Source organism: Asterias rubens, chromosome 15 (genome assembly GCF_902459465.1).
Source record: "Asterias rubens chromosome 15, eAstRub1.3, whole genome shotgun sequence".
Taxonomy (NCBI): domain Eukaryota; kingdom Metazoa; phylum Echinodermata; class Asteroidea; order Forcipulatida; family Asteriidae; genus Asterias; species Asterias rubens.
Genome location: NC_047076.1, coordinates 704,749 through 720,620, shown reverse-complemented (window position 1 = coordinate 720,620; position 15,872 = coordinate 704,749). Strand labels below are relative to the sequence as shown.

Genomic DNA, 15,872 nt, shown 5'->3' with positions numbered 1-15,872 from the left:
TCGGCATGAGTATATTGGCGTACGTAGGCCTGACACGCGGAAGCCGGCCGGTTATAAACAGCTCCAGCTGGGCCCAATTTCATGGCTCTGCTTACCGTAAGCAAAGAATCAGCGCTTACGGAAGCAGGGAATTCTGTGTATACGGCAAACGTATTTCATGGGTTAGCGGCGAATTTTGGCTTTTGCGCGTGCCTACTCCACGTTTCTAGGCATTCTACGCTTAAAAGGCTAGCTCAGAAAGCCGGTTATAAACAGCTCCAGCAGGGCCCAATTTCATGGCACTGCTTACCGTGAGCAAAGAATCAGCGCTTGCGGAAGCAGGGAATTCTGTGTATACGGCAAGCGTATTTCATGGGTTAGCGGCGAATTTTGGCTTTTGTGCGTGCCTACTGCACGTTTCTAGGCATTCTACGCTTGAAAGGCTAACACAGAAAGCCGGTTATAAACAGCTCCAGCTGGGCCCAACTTCATGGCACTGCTTACCGTGAGCAAAGAATCAGCGCTTACGGAAGCAGTGAATTCTGTGTATAGGGCAAGCGTATTGGGAATAGTGTCATCAGTGGTCATTTCAACTTGGTTTTAGGTGGTTCCTCAGATGTTTAACCCAGGAGGGGGGGGTGTCTGGCGGGCCCAATTCAGCAAATCTCAAGTCTGGCGGCTGATACTGGTATTAATTATAGTATTATTGGTCCTTTCTCTATCTGGTCATTTCAACTGCAGTTCCTCTGTTGTTTAACCCAGGGGGAGGGGCGGGGGGTTGCAGGCCAATGCAGCGAAATTATTGTACTACTACTAGCATACTTGTTGTTATTAAATTATGGGCTCTCACGTTTTTAAAGAATACCAGGTCGACGCGTGGGGCCAGGGCTGGAGCTCCAGAAAGGGGGAGTTTTTAGAATTATGTATTTCAAGAGGCGGTATCACTGAGTATGGATTGAATTTTTGGTGCGTCTTCATAAACTCTTGGAGTATCAAGAAGACGATAGCGCGGATTAACATGAGTTGAGATTTGTGAGTTTGGTGTTATTTACCGAGCTTTCTTTGTTTTGATTGACTGTTTGCAGGGAAGAGGTTGAATCAAGGAAGAGGCTGAGTGAAAAGAATGCAGAGGACTTGAAGCATATGGATAAAAGACGAAGAGACAGATAAGTGTTAAACCTGTACAAATTCAGCTTTGACCTCTACAGAATAGATGTGTTAAAACTAAAAATAAATTGTCAAAATCTATGTAATTAGTAATAATTTTCAACAACGCGAATGGCGCAGTGTACGAACAGGCCTATACGATCTACTCTACTACCATGACGTGTTGATACCCTAAGCACCGTAGTAAAACAGAAAACTGCCATCGTTCCGGATTTTACCCACCGCATAACGCACAACGTACGGGTGTACAATCTTCGTGGATTCCCTAAGCGTCGTAGTAAAACATAAAATGATAGTTCCGGCTTTTACCCACCGAATACCGCACAACGTATGGTGTGTGTGTGACAAGCGTCGTACAGAGAAAACAGCAGAATGAAACTGAGATCGTTCGGAATTTTACCCGGTAGTTTAAGGCACTTATTACATCGAGTATAATCTGCTGAACACTGAATAACTCGTGAGTCAATTCCGTGTTTTACTGACAAGAAAATCTGTAAGTGATCGTTACAAATTTTACCCTCAGTTCATTTTTTCACGAGAACCTATTTTGAAGTTAGTAGACGACGACTGCACGCGCGAATTTAGGTTTTAACTCAAATTGCATAAACTTCTTCAGTTCTAACTAGAGCTTGATTTACTGGAAAACATCCCCGAGGAAAAATAGTGTAGATAACATAAAACAGGGATTGTTTCAATTGCCACCCAAAATCTACTGAATTATTTACACATGACGTTACTTCACTACACTGCAGAAATTAATGAGAGTTCCGACCTGGTTTACCGACCTTCGCATTTATACACAACTTGTAGACATACATGTTGATTGGACCCCCACTATATATACGTAATATTTATACATGGGCTGTTATAACCGACATAGAAAAAAAGCTGCCGAATAAAATTTAAAACTTCATAATATTGCAAATAATTATGACCATTATGGTGACAGTGGAAAAAAATTGTTTTTATAACCTCAACTTAATTGTGGTTGTTCTCCTGTGATGTAATATTTTTGTAAATTTGAAATGATTGAATGAATTGAATTTGAACTTGACATTAATTGAAAATAGTAATTTAATGTGACAGACGACTTGACGGACGTTGCTACGACAGCCCACCCAAACCACATTAAGATGCGAAGCCGAACTGAAAGCGCTCAAAATAGTCCAATAAGTATTTACAAGCTGCAGTTCTTTAGCCACATTAATACTTGTTAAAACTGGCTGGAAGGAAACCCTCAAAATGAGCGAATTCGTTTTTCAACAGCGCCCTCGGTGGCAGCTTGAATACCGCCAGGGCCGATAATTTTGAACAATATAAAAATTCCTCGAAAAGTTCAAATAATCTTCTTGATATAATACAATTACTGTTAAACATTCTTTTGTAAAAATTAACCCTCAAATCATATTTTCTGCGAACCCCCCCCCCCCCCATACCATGTACTATGCACTTTTGGTGGTTTTTACTATTCACATTGGAAGAATAAACCCTTATAGCTTAGGATAATTATTCTCATTTTAATGTATACAACAGGGGTATTGAAAGTCGAAACGATTGTGTAATTTTGTCCGTCCCCAATTCACGGACCAAATACAACTTCTTTTTCTCTACTTCTTCTTTTTCTCTTATTTTACTCAGCTACATTTTAAAGAGATATACCCTATCGACAGAGTGAATACCACAAGTCCCTGATACCTTGTTACCTAGTTATTTAACTTTAGAAAAAAAAAGGGACGGACATTTTCTGTGCCTCACATTTTACCCCAAAAATGATTATCACGCTCTGTTGTTTATTCCCTAAGCATCGTAGTAAAACAAGAAACGGCTAGCGTTCCGGATTTTACCCACCAAAATACCGCACAACGTATGGTGTACAAGATCTGTTGTGATCCCCAAGCGTGGTAGTAAAACAGAAATGATAGTTCCGGCTTTTACCCACCGAAAACCGCACAACGTACGGTGTGTGTACGATCTAATTAAATGACAGAACCCGGCTTTTATCCAAGCTTCGGTACGACCCCATATGCTGTGTGCATCGTTGTTTTACCGACAAGAATAAAACTGTGAGTGATCGTTTCTGATTTAATTACCCACATTTTTTTTAAGACCATTAAATTATGAGTACGACTGCACGCACGTATAGGCCGTCCAGTTCAATGTTTACAAATAAATTCGAATTGTAATTAATTCTTCAGTTCCGACCTGAGCTTGCTTAAGTTTACTGGATGGAAAATACATGACAAGCCAAGAAAATAAATGCCGTCGAAAACAAAAAATATGCAACTGCTTTATTTGTTTATATGGTGCTTCAATTCAATTCAATCGTTATGTTTTTCTAATTCAAAAAATAAGAATTGTTACTTATTTAGTGCAACTATATGTCAAAGACTACCAAGGACAGATCTAGAAATAAATCATGAAAATATAAATGAAAATAATATAATATAATGGATACAGAGCAAACCAATACGGAGGCATTTACAGTCAGAAAGGCTAGCTGTTTTCAAATTCCTGACAAACATAACAAAATAATAAACGTTAGAGCCCATATGCATTATACACATGTGAGTTCCGACCTGCAAACTACGGCCGTTGTAATCACACACTCGCGACACACAACGCAAAGCGAGTTCCGACCTGCAATATTATAAGCGACCATACCCATAACCCACGCACCGCCCGATTACGAATACAGTGCCACTTTGCGTGCGTCTGTTGCATAGTCTGGTACCTGCTGTCCGATTTGTCCGTTATGCGATCAACAAAGTCTGTCAAATTTCCCCTTTTTTGAGTTCCGGGGTACTCTTGGGCAGAGTGAAGTGGGTATATGACAACAACTGATATTTACCACTATCTATATTTAATTCCGGCTGCTTAAATTACATATTTTAGAAAAACAGTGTATTATATTTTGAGTTCAGGCAGATCAGGCAATTCCGGATTTTACCCACACCCCATTCATATGCGTGCACCATGTACCAGCAGTGATAGGGCAAACAGGAGACAACTTCTGCACAGAAAAGGTAACAAATTAACTTACATTTTTCGATGTTTTATTTGCAGTTTGTTCAGTTTATGGAAAAGTTTCCGTATGGCGCCACCACTTTTTCATTCGATATGATCTAATTTACCTCAATGAGATATCCCTTTTTCTAAAAATGAGTGAAAAAGTGGTGGCGCCATACGGAAAGTTATCCCCAAGGCCAAGTCCAAAAATTTAAGTTCTCATGTGGTTTTTTGAAAAGTTTTATCACGCCACCACTTTTTCATTCGATATGAAAATAAATAACAATTATTATAATATATAATTTACCTCAATGATATGATATCTCTTTTTGTAAAAATGTGTGAAAAAGTGGTGGCATGATACAGAAAGTTATCCCAATTCTAATTTATTCCTCCATGTCCCAATAGTACCCAATATTTTCCAATATTTTCATTTATTTAATAAAAAAATAAAAATAGTGGTTCGTTTGTAGGCCCTATGTGTTTTTCTGGATTAAAAAAACCATGAAAAAACAAAGCACCAGGCCTTAGCTGAAGGTTATCGTCATCGATGTTCAAATTCATACTGGTCAGCTATGATTGTGTACATCGTTGAATCTCTAAGTCTAAGTCGAAGTTCTATTTAAATTTATATTTGATTTGAATTTGTAGAAAGAAGTGACTTCAAAATGCTACCAAGTTGCAGAGTAGGGCTGCTCGTCCTGACAGCCCCTGTCCACCAGCTCAACGGTAGAATAAGCCCAATTCTTAACTATGCCGCAACTCGTATTCAAGAAACACTCTATGTCCAACTATATCCAGGATTAGAGAGTGATTCTGTTGGACAATGCAAATCCAGTGTTCTTCCTGTGACACAGGACATTTGTGCAACCATCTCAGCCATCTATGCCAAGTCCGCTCTGCTGTCTGGTCAAGATGTCCGTATTCTACTCAATAACTTTGGAAACAGGGCTAGAGTCCTTGCCCCGCCAAGAACCCTCCCGAGGGAAGTCGGGTTGATAATGACAGACTGTGAGGCAAAGGGGAAGCTACAAGACTTACTTACTTCGTGGTTTGTCTTGCCAACAAATCCTGAGCTTGAGGTGATTAGTGAGAATGTGTGGTCTAAATCTCAACAAACTAACGACAACGAGAAGGATGGTTCAAACGACTCTACCAATAGAGGAACTAAACTCGTTGACACGTCAGAGGTTAAGACCCACGGACATGTGGTGCTTGGTGGAACCTTCGATGGCATTCATGTTGGACACAAGATTTTATTGAGTGAATCGGCCATCAGAGCAGAAGATAAAATAACAATTGGGGTGACTGATGGACCTATGTTACAACGTAAGAAAAAGTAAAATAAAATTTGGGGCTAAGCAAAGAAAGTTGTTCAAAGAGTGGAACTTGAACCGATGACCTCCAGATTAATGTGCCAATGCTCTGCCAACTGAGCTAATGTACTAGCTGTCTCCCTATTTCGTCGACTTTGTATGTGGGTGCCAGTTATTATACAATTCTAGTTGTTGAACCCAAACTATTCCAAGTCAATCAAATTAAAAGTTGAGTCAATACTTTGTAGTTATTGTATTGTATATATTGTTACGTTTTCTCAAAATGATTATCACTATGATTATCACATGATTGTCACATGGCAGGTAAGAAACTACCAGAGTTAATCCAAGCTCTTGATTTTCGTCTTTCATCGGTGCGTGACTTCCTCAAAGACGTCAAGCCACACATCCTCCACAGTGACTCTGTCGTCCCAATCACAGACCCCTTCGGACCGAGCATCGTTGACCCAGAGATGAGCTGCATTGTTGTCAGTGAGGAGACAAGAGGAGGCGGGAACTCGGTCAACAAAAGGAGGAAAGAAAAGGTTCTTATATTTCTAACATTAATCAATTTTGATCAGGGGTTGAACAACAACAAAATATACTAGAGTGGGATTTGAACCACTGACCTCGGTAATAACATGCCGGCGCTCTATCAACTGAGCTCTTTAGCCCTATGTTGGTGGTAACTGGTGGTCTCCCTATTCAAGTACTTTCAGGTAATTTCCAATATTTCAAAACCCAAACTGTTTGAAAAAATTAAAATCAGCTGACAATATCAAAACTTGATTCCCGGATTTGGCTATGGCTGTTGCTTTTGGATGTCCTCTACACTTCTGGTGAGGTGATCCAGCCAAAGCCGTAGCCACCAAATTGGACACAGTCTTGATGTACTTGACTTTTATGTTCATTGATACAGGGCCTGTGTGTACTAGATGTACATGAGATCCCGCTCATTGAAGACATAAACCACGCAGCAAATGAAGAAACTAAAATCAGCTCATCCTCTCAGCGGATAAGACGTCTTGGGACTCTTTTGAAGACTCCAGAGGTAAGACAATAAGTTGCTGCCTCCAGTTCCAGATTTACGACTTGTTTTTTTGTATATTCAAAACGATAGTAGACGAAACACCAATTACTAATAAAAACACCCCAGCCTCCTTTCACATTAAATTCAGACAGTTTCTTCCTGATCATACCTCTTATGCAGATCTTAGAGTATCATTCTTTTTGTCAGTTTGCTTGGCCTCATTTATCGAACAATCTCCCTCTTCACAAGCTACCACTGTCACACATTTCCGACATCTCTATGTCTTGACACCCCTTGTGTATTTCCCTAACTCTAACCCTAACCATAACCCTAACCATCACCCTAACCCTAACCATAACCCTAACCCTTAACCTAACCATAACTCTAACTCTAACCTATCGGTTTTCGGAACATATGGGTGTCGGGAATACAGAGCAGTCACCAAAGACTTTTCTTGAACAATTCTGTTCAATTCATCGTACATGTAATTTTCTTTTTCTTCTTAGAGCACTTGGAGGAATCTTCTGAAGGTGTTGTTATTGTTGTTATTTTTGAAAAAAAAGTAGTTGATGACCTGACATTTCGACCCTTGCAGAGTCTCTCTCGAAGGCTTTTAAAAAAACTATCAACGTTTACAACCTCTGCCCTTCTGGTTGGTAAGTTGTTTTCAACTGCTAATTCTATTTTCTCTGTTATTATTATTTTCTAACAGACAAAGGACCTACCCGTTACTCCTTATGTTATCGGACTAACAGGAGGCATAGCAAGTGGTAAATCTTCAGTGTGTAGGAGATTAGAAGGACTAGGTGCTGCTGTGATTGACTGTGATAAACTGGGTCACAAGGCTTACCTTCCTGGTACTCAAGGATTCCGTAGGGTGGTGACCGAGTTTGGACAAGGTAGGTGTTTCCACTCTATACTTTCCTCCCACTCTACCAGGAAACTCAGTGTGTCGATTTGTATTCAAATATTGGAACCAGACAAAGCGATCTAGGTCACCGGACCCAAGCTCTGGTGTTGTTAGCAGCAGAGTGTGGGTTTGAATCCCGGTCATGACACTTGATTTTTCTTGTAAAGCGCTTCAAGACTATTTTGTGTGAAGCGCTATAAAAGCAGTGTATTATTTTTATTATTGTACCCTTGATCTATCTATCTATGCTGGTACTCGTCAACGCCTTTCAGCAGCTAAACGAGGGTTGTGTGTGGTATGTCTCAGTTGTTGGAAACGTGTGTGGTGCTCTCAAATTTACAATTGGTGCAAGTAAAAGTTAACCATAACTGCTTTGGTGGTATGTACTCTATATATACTCTCCCCTCTTGTGATTTGATTGACTTTTACTAAATTCCTATGCATTTTAGTGCTTGTTTGATTATTGTAAGATTTTATGTGTAATTTCTATTTTATGTTTTCTGATTTGTGTGTTTTGTGAAGTGCTTTGAGGCCTTGCATGAAGCGCTATATGAATGCTTTGTTTTATACTCTCCTCCCCCTCTACCAGTAAACTGTATGTCTCTCGTGTGTTCATGCAAACTTACAGATCAGGTGTGGGGGTCCTCCTACCAGTGTTACATTCTGTTATTCCCTTTTTTAGAGAATAATTCATCTGTGGAGACCATGTTGAACAAAGACGACTTTGGAGGGTCTATAGACCGTATTGAATAGACGTCACCGTTCAGATATCTGACCTACAAGATGGCATCTGCGCGCGTGTGCGTGTGTGCGTGCATGTGCCGTAGAAATCAAACCGGGAATGTTGCGTGCTGCGTGCTTCGATGATGTACGCGTGTGGCACACATACGGTTTGCCCTACAAGATGGTGACTTTTCATATCAAAAAGGGGTTATTCAATACGGTCTATTATCCCATTGTGTAGAAGACCCCACAATGGCCCTTCCATAAGCCCAAACATTGGGAGTAGTCAAAATGATTGGTTTTATTTTTATATATATTTCAGTTTCTCAGTCTACCTGAATGTGTTTATAAAAGTGTTTTATTCCCCCTTAGATAGTGTTTGGTGTCTGTATTCTAAACAGTTGTGTAATTTTATGCTACATCTCATGATCTGTATTTGGTTGGCACATTTTTGTGATGTTTAGATTGTATTGCATGGATTTGATGTAGTTTTTACTGTTTGTATTTGACATAATTTTTGAGGGAGTTTGGATTGCTATTTCCACCTTTGAGGAAATACTAGAAATTTTAGAAACTATTATTATTATGGACTTGAGGTTCCCCAAAATATTAAACAAATTTGGAGACTTCCACCTATGTATGTATTCTGATGTAATTATTTTGGTTTTACCTCAGTAAATTTATTTTGTACCTACAGGCCTAGAACTTCCTTTTTAAAGGGGCACAGCAATTTACTTATGGTAGGGGGTTCCTCTTTGAGGAAGATGTAAAGTTGTATTGGAACTTTGCAAAGGGCACCACGGCAAAAGCGCAGGCAATTGCTGTGGGTGCCTTGTGTTAATCTAAGCCTCCTATTAAATCTTTTGTGGGTTGATTTCATCCTGTACAGATGTGGTTGGATCAGATGGCAGCATCAACAGACGAGCATTAGGAGCTAAAGTCTTCAAAGATCGCTCTCGTCTTGATCGTCTTAATCAGATTGTGTGGCCAGAGATCGCTAGTATGGCCAAGGAAGAGATAAGGATCCTCGGCAATGGTGGATGCTTAGTTTGTGTCTTGGATGCAGCGGTATTACTTGAAGCTAGATGGGAGGAATTCTGTCATGAAGTTTGGTCATGCATTATTCATAAGGATGAAGTAAGTCCCGCCTCCTTTTAGCTTTTGTATTCAATAATCAAAAGTAATGAAAAATCATTAGACTTTAGCCCTGTATTCTCTCATCACAAGTATTTCCTATCACTGCTTGATGAACTAAAAAGAGTTTTATGTGAGGTATTAGGGTTTGGACGGCGGAAGTGAGATTGATTGCTGTGGTGATTAAAGGGGTTGTGTAGAATGATGAACTCTCACCCTGTTACTGCATACAGGGGCCGACCCTCCATATCAAATCTATGTATAGCGCCTGTGCAGGAACTGAGTGAGAATTCATAATTCCATGTACAACCACAGGCCTGGGCCCAATGTCATAGAGCAGCTTTGTAAGCACAAAAATAATTGCTTAACAAATTGGTTGCTTAGCAGTTAGGAGCAGGAGTCCAGGCATAGGTTGTACAAGCATTTGTTTAGCTTAGCTTGTTGTGCTTAAGCAGCTCTATGAACATTTTGGCCCCGCTTTGATCATGACGACACATCCCCTTTCTTCCAAAATGTTGTTTTAATAATCCATTTTATCCATTGATTTCATTAGGCGTTGAAGCGGATCCTTCAGCGAGATCGTTTACCTGAAGAGAAAGCCAAGCAGAGAATAGAGTCTCAGTTGAGTAATCAGGAGAGAGTGGACAACTCGAATCTTATCTTCTGTACTCTGTGGGAACCAGAAATCACTCAGAAACAGGTAGGCAGTTTGGATTAGTTCTTTGCTTCTCCATTTTCGTCCCTTAGTAACCCAGTCTTACTCAAAAAAATGAAATGAGAAAAGCTGGTGTTCCATAAAAAAAAAGAGGACAGGATAGGACATTTTGGTTTTACCTTAACACCGATTTGTGTTAGCAGTACTTTTCCTGAGTCCTGTGAAAAAAAATCACATGGATTCGAACCCACAACCGCTGCTAAAGTGTAGAAATCAAACTGCCTCTAGCTACTGGCAATCTCGGTGGTCTAGTTGGTCTAGAATTGCAAGGGTTGTTGGTTCGAATCACACCCGAGTAAAATGCCTGTGCTTTTTTTCACAGGACTCAGGGAAAGAACTAAGTATACAGTGCTAACACACATCAGTGTTAATATTCTTTATCCCTGATGCAAATTTTAAAAATTTATCACATACATGTACATACCTGTTGCCTTTGAAACTTTGAAATGTAAAAAATCCACTTGTTGTGTTTTTGTTTGATTATTTTAGGTAGAGAAGGCTTGGACAAGTCTAATGGAGAGATTACCAGAACAACAGCAGCCAAAACCTAAGCAGCCTAAACTATGATGATGTGTGTCAAAGAAATATTTGACCCCAAAATAGAATTGACTCAAATATCTATTGGGAGACTTTGGAACGCTAGGTGGCAGCAGACTTACCAGGTAAACTTCCAATGTTTCTGTTGTTCTGAGCATAATATGCACATAACCAAGAACTATGGATTTACCTTTTAAGTCTGCTGCCACCTAGCGTCCCAAAAGTCCCCCATTGCTTCAGTGTCACAATTTGGATTAATGGAACAAAAAATCAGCTCAGATTTATCAGAAATTTTAGGAATCATAAGAGCTGAAATTTTGTATTTTATGACTGTTACTTATTAAATGTGCAAATTTAACACAAATGTACAAATATTATTAACATGTGCAACTGATTTTCAAACAATAATGCTTCTTTGAGTTCGTGAGACTTTATGTTATATTTTATATTTGCAAATTTGAAGAAAATGGTAACAAGATTTGATGAACTATGATGGTGAACAGTGTTATTTGGTTTTCTTATTACAGCTTATATTTTCAAAAAGGTAAACTTCTTCAATCTTAAATCAATGACACAAGTATTCTGTAAATGCTGGAAAAAGATGACAAATAAAGTGCCAGAAATGGCAAGACAGAAAACAAAAATGGCTGAGTTTGTCACACTGTGTCACATTTTCAAAACTTTTATTTGTTTATTCTTGTCTATCTACTCAAGTTCATAAATAAGTGAAATATTACAATTGTAACAAGAATCAGGAACAAGATTTTAATACTGTTGTAAATGTTGACATGTACAGGCTTGAGGCTTCATTCTTCTACAGGACAAGACATTTGTCTTCAAAAAATTTCACCTCTGTGAGGAAAGTTAAAGTTTGTACTGAAACAGCTCAAGGAGCAATTGCTCTTGTCACCTCTGTGAAGTAAACATCAAGGTGGAAGTATGAACTTAAAGGGAAGGTATACCTTTGGTAATTGCTCTAATATTCCATCAAAAGTTCAAAAATCTTTGCACTGGAGATGTGGTGATATTATAAAACATTGTTAGAAACCATCCCTTTAAACGTGATATTGTTTAAGAAAATGAGGTACATGTATTTTTTCTTAGGCATCTGAAAGCGCACAGCTCAACGCAACAATGGGAATTTTCTTTCATTATTTACTTGCAACTTTGATGACCAATTGAACCAAAATTTTCATGCAGGTTTTTTATGTTGAGAGACACCAAGTGAGGATACTGGCCTTTGACAATTATCAAAAGTATACCTTGCCTTTGATGCAATTCATCTACTAATTTGAAATTATTATTCACCAAACAACTAAATGTATATCCATGAATACTCTAGCACCAGTGTTAGGTAGTGTCTGAATTAGCGGCTACAGCTATGGTGTTGCTAAGGGTGTTGCCAAGGGCAGCATATGCATGATGACATGGTGGCCAAGCCACAGCCTTAGCCGCTACTTCAGAAACGGCCTTATAAAGTTTGTGGCAAGACTTAATTAGACTAACATCTGAAGACAAAATTTAACTTTGAAAAACAAATCAATTGATTGGGCCTATTTCAACTTTGTTTACTTTTCACTTGTTTAAACATTTTTAACTATTGCACTATGACTTCCAAACAGTCATTTTGTAAATCAAAGGACAACATCACAAAATGAGTTTCTTTAAATTACTTGCAATTTCTTTTCCTTTTTCAGTTTCTGTGCAAAATGGAAAGTAGAAACTTTTTGGTGGCAGAAATTCTCTTTTACTTTTATATCCTTCAGAAATTCAACTAGTTTTCTGAGCCATACTCTGGCAAATTTGTTCCCCGTGTCCGATAGAAACCTTTCATGACTCTTTCAATCCTGACATGTTGACGACAAGGCTCCTCAAGTGCCAAACGATGACCGTAAGCAGATGAGGATAAAACTGGAATCGCTTTTTTAGACTCCTGAATAGAGAATGTAAAAATGATTAACAGTAATTCTTGCTTCCACTGGAAGGAAATTTGTAGAAGCTTGTTGAAAAGAATTGTACAAGAAAACACATGTGCCCAATTGTATGGCTCTGCTTACCGTTAGCAAATAATCAGCACTTACTTCTGAAAGCATATGTCAAGGGTTAGCATTTTTGCTACAAGCGTCTGCGTACTCCATGTTACTAGGCATTTTTGGCTGCGTGGAATTAAGTGGTTAGCAGAGTCATGAAATGGAGCCCTGACATCTTGACTTAATGACTAAGCTGATGGGGTATGTGAATAATGGTACATCTAATTTTAGATTAACCCTTGAACAAAACTTGGGTGGCTTCAAGAACTAGGGCCAATTTTGCTTAGAAAATTGTTCTTGCTTAGAAACAACTTGTTATCAGTGATCAATTCCCTTTATATTGCATGCAACAGGAATATTCTACACAAAATGTATCAATTGCTGCTCATCACTTCTTTCCATTCAGTGCGTACAAAACATGTTTAGTCTAAAATATTTCGCTATACAAATTTGCTGGATGAATCACTCCCTATAATGTACATCATGTTAGTAATAATTTGGAAGGCTAATCATCCTTACAGCCGAGAAGCTGAATTGTAAAGGATGCCGCTACAGCGTGTTCAAGCCGTAACTATGCCCTTGGCAACCAGATATCCCAAAAGCTATAAATTAACAGCCAATAGACCGTATTGAATATGACATCACCGTTCAAATATCTGCCCTACAAGATGGCGTCTGCGAGCGTGTGCGTGTGCATGCTTGTGCTGTAGAAATCAAACCAGGATCATTGTGTGCTGCGTGTTTCTTTGATGTACGCAATTAGACGCGCATACGGTTTGACCTGCAAGATGGCAACTTTCATAGCAGAAAAGGGGTTATTCAATACGGTCTTTAATCCAAGACCAAAAGCATTTAAATTTTTCAGAAGGATGACAACCGAAGGGACCGGAGAAAAACACTTATTTTTTTAGTGGCATACAATAGGAGAGATCCAATGCACAACTCCATTCATTGCCTTAGTCGGGTATCGAACCTGGGTCACAGTTATGAAAGGCGAATGCTTAAAATGCACAAGTTTTTGGCTTGAACCCTGGTTGTACTTGGTTTACCAGCTTGAGAAATTTGGGCTAAGTGTACGGCTGTGTTCAAAATGGCTACTACGGCTACAGCTACGGCTAGATCATGAGTGTCCGCCTATTCTTCAACACTGGCAGACGCGCTGATCTAGCCGTAGCTGTAGCCGAAGTCGCTGATTAGGACACGGCTTGAGATCCAACAATATCACAAGCTTCACTGATGATGTTCGTTAATCTTTTGTCTGAGGAGAATAAGTTCCAGTTTGACTTTCTCTCTCTGCATCTTAAGAAGCTCCTTCTCCAGACATATCTTATTTCTCTCCTCCCTAAGAACTTCTCTCTGTAGTTCTATCACTTGATCATCGCAGATGTGTCCCATCAAACCTTTAGGGCAGATACGCTGATGTGGCATCTGAGATGACTCACCGACTGAGTTTTGGTAAGAGGCCGACGGTTCTTCTGATTGAGTGGCTATCGTCGATGGACAAGAAGTATGCGATACATGAAATGTATTGTTTTCAAGTGATCTATCGTTCTGGATATCACTTAAAGATGCAAAGGAATTGTTGAGTTGGTGGCTATTAGTAACTTGTGTATTGTCTTCGATATGGAGTTGTTGATCGAGTCCAGTGTTATTGCAATTAATCCTTCGATTTGAGTTATTTCCTAAATCATTGTTAAACGACCTCTGCCTGTTCGTTGACTTCACAGGTCTCGCTGTCCTCTGGTTATACATTCTAAAGTTGTTATGGGAAGCCATGATTTTAGGCGGTTTATTTTGTATGACTTGACGAGATGAAAATGTTGATGAACCGTGATCAGCTTGACTGACGGAACTACCAGCCTTCTCTAGCGATACTGGAACTGCTAGCATTGAGCTGGTACTTGCGACGGAAGTAACTATTGGTACATGAATCATTTCTTGATCAGTTTGATTGTACCCAGGAGCTAGCGAGACGGCATTTTGAATCTGAATGGAAAATGGCGACTCCGCTTGATCATTGGTGTCTTCCTCTTTGATTATTTCTCCGCCCAGTTCTACGTTTGATGCATCTTGCTCCACTGGAACGTAAACTTGTTGATTTGATCCATGACTACTATTATTAAGATTCCCCTGAGCTGCGATGAAGCAAAATCCCAATTTCCCTGGATCTTGTCCTCTTGCTTCCATTACTTTATAAACAAGCTTCGGGATTTCTATCAGTCCGTCCGGCGTGCGTCTTGTCGATGCATTGGCTCTTGCTCTAGCGACCTGCTGCTTAGCCATGAATTGTAGCTTCTTCCATTTGTCCTTTAAATCTCGCACTGATCTGGTGACAGCTGGTCGTCTGCTATGAAGACCAATACTCATCTTATACCACATGTCTGCTTTATTCGTCTTTCGAGATCCACACCCGTCCGGTTTTCGACTCCTTATAATCGTGATATTTTTCTGGATTTCTTGAAGCAGGAATTCACATTCAATCTCGGACCAGTTTGGCTTTCGAGGGGTCCGTGTATCATCATATCCATATGTTGCTTTACGTAGAGCAGAACGAACATTGAATAAGTGTGAATTAGCCATCTTGGTTGCTTTCTTCAGTTTCACAGACTGCGTCAGTTGTTAATGTTATTGTTAGTTTACAGCAACCATTCAGATGAAGCCCTTTGTCGTGCAACTGAACTATGATGCATTTTATAATTTATAACCCTTCTTATTAACATATATAGAGAACTGTGGGTCCTTTCTCTATATAAGCAGAAAAGTACAATCACTGAATTGAATCATAGAGGTAGTCTTTAATATATTTTATTAAAATTCGTGTAGTCTGCAGGCAGCAGTGGTAGCGCTGCTACCCAGGCCAAAATACACGTCCACATCAAGTTCCAGCATCAGTTCCTTCACATGCTTTTGTACATTCAGTCCACTGCTTTGTCTGGGGTTTATGTTTCCAACTCAAGCCCACTGCAGTCTCGGGTAGGCAAGCAAACTAAGTAGTGTTGAGAAGGGCAAGACTGCTGCTTCATGCTCCATCATCAATTTTATATCGACAATTATCATCCATCATTGGCGTTTTAACATCAAGAAGTAATTATTCCATTATCCCCGTAAAGTAAACAACTCGAGGCAAACTGCAACCGATTCACATTCAGTTTATTCATGGTTTATTGTCCTACATTTATTTACCAAAACTGTGATTGGAGATCCAGAGCCAAACGGACGTTTTCCACCCGTCTTTTAATCTCCTTTCTTCCCATTGTGCGTTCGTTGTGTACCCTTTCACAAGCACACTTTACATTCGTGCGGTCAAGGGTCACCGCATTTGCGC

At 39.5% G+C, this 15,872-nt stretch overlaps 2 protein-coding genes across 4 annotated transcripts in view; one reads left to right on the top strand and one right to left on the bottom strand.

The window, feature by feature from the left end:
- The first annotated feature begins 1,491 nt into the window (after positions 1–1,491).
- Positions 1,492–11,154, top strand: LOC117299974 (bifunctional coenzyme A synthase-like). Of its 3 annotated transcripts, none has more exons than XM_033783605.1 (9): positions 1,492–1,639; positions 4,068–4,169; positions 4,804–5,481; positions 5,793–6,013; positions 6,388–6,519; positions 7,211–7,397; positions 9,021–9,268; positions 9,819–9,965; positions 10,470–11,154. In XM_033783605.1, the coding sequence occupies exons 2-9, from the start codon at positions 4,109–4,111 to the stop codon at positions 10,545–10,547; spliced, it is 1,752 nt and encodes a 583-aa protein (XP_033639496.1). In that variant the 5' UTR covers positions 1,492–1,639; positions 4,068–4,108; the 3' UTR covers positions 10,548–11,154. The 3 variants fall into 3 exon arrangements, with proteins under 3 accessions (XP_033639496.1, XP_033639497.1, XP_033639495.1); XM_033783606.1 differs by lacking the exon at positions 1,492–1,639 and adding an exon at positions 3,062–3,209; XM_033783604.1 differs by lacking the exon at positions 1,492–1,639 and having other exon boundaries at positions 3,838–4,169.
- A 29-nt stretch (positions 11,155–11,183) lies between these two features.
- LOC117299971 (uncharacterized protein C5orf49 homolog) overlaps positions 11,184–15,872 on the bottom strand; it is a 6,925-nt gene continuing 2,236 nt past the window's right edge. The window contains exon 4 of the mRNA XM_033783601.1: positions 11,184–12,450. Coding sequence (XP_033639492.1) covers positions 12,292–12,450 — 159 coding nt within the window. The 3' untranslated portion in view covers positions 11,184–12,291. The remainder of the gene's footprint in view (positions 12,451–15,872) is intronic.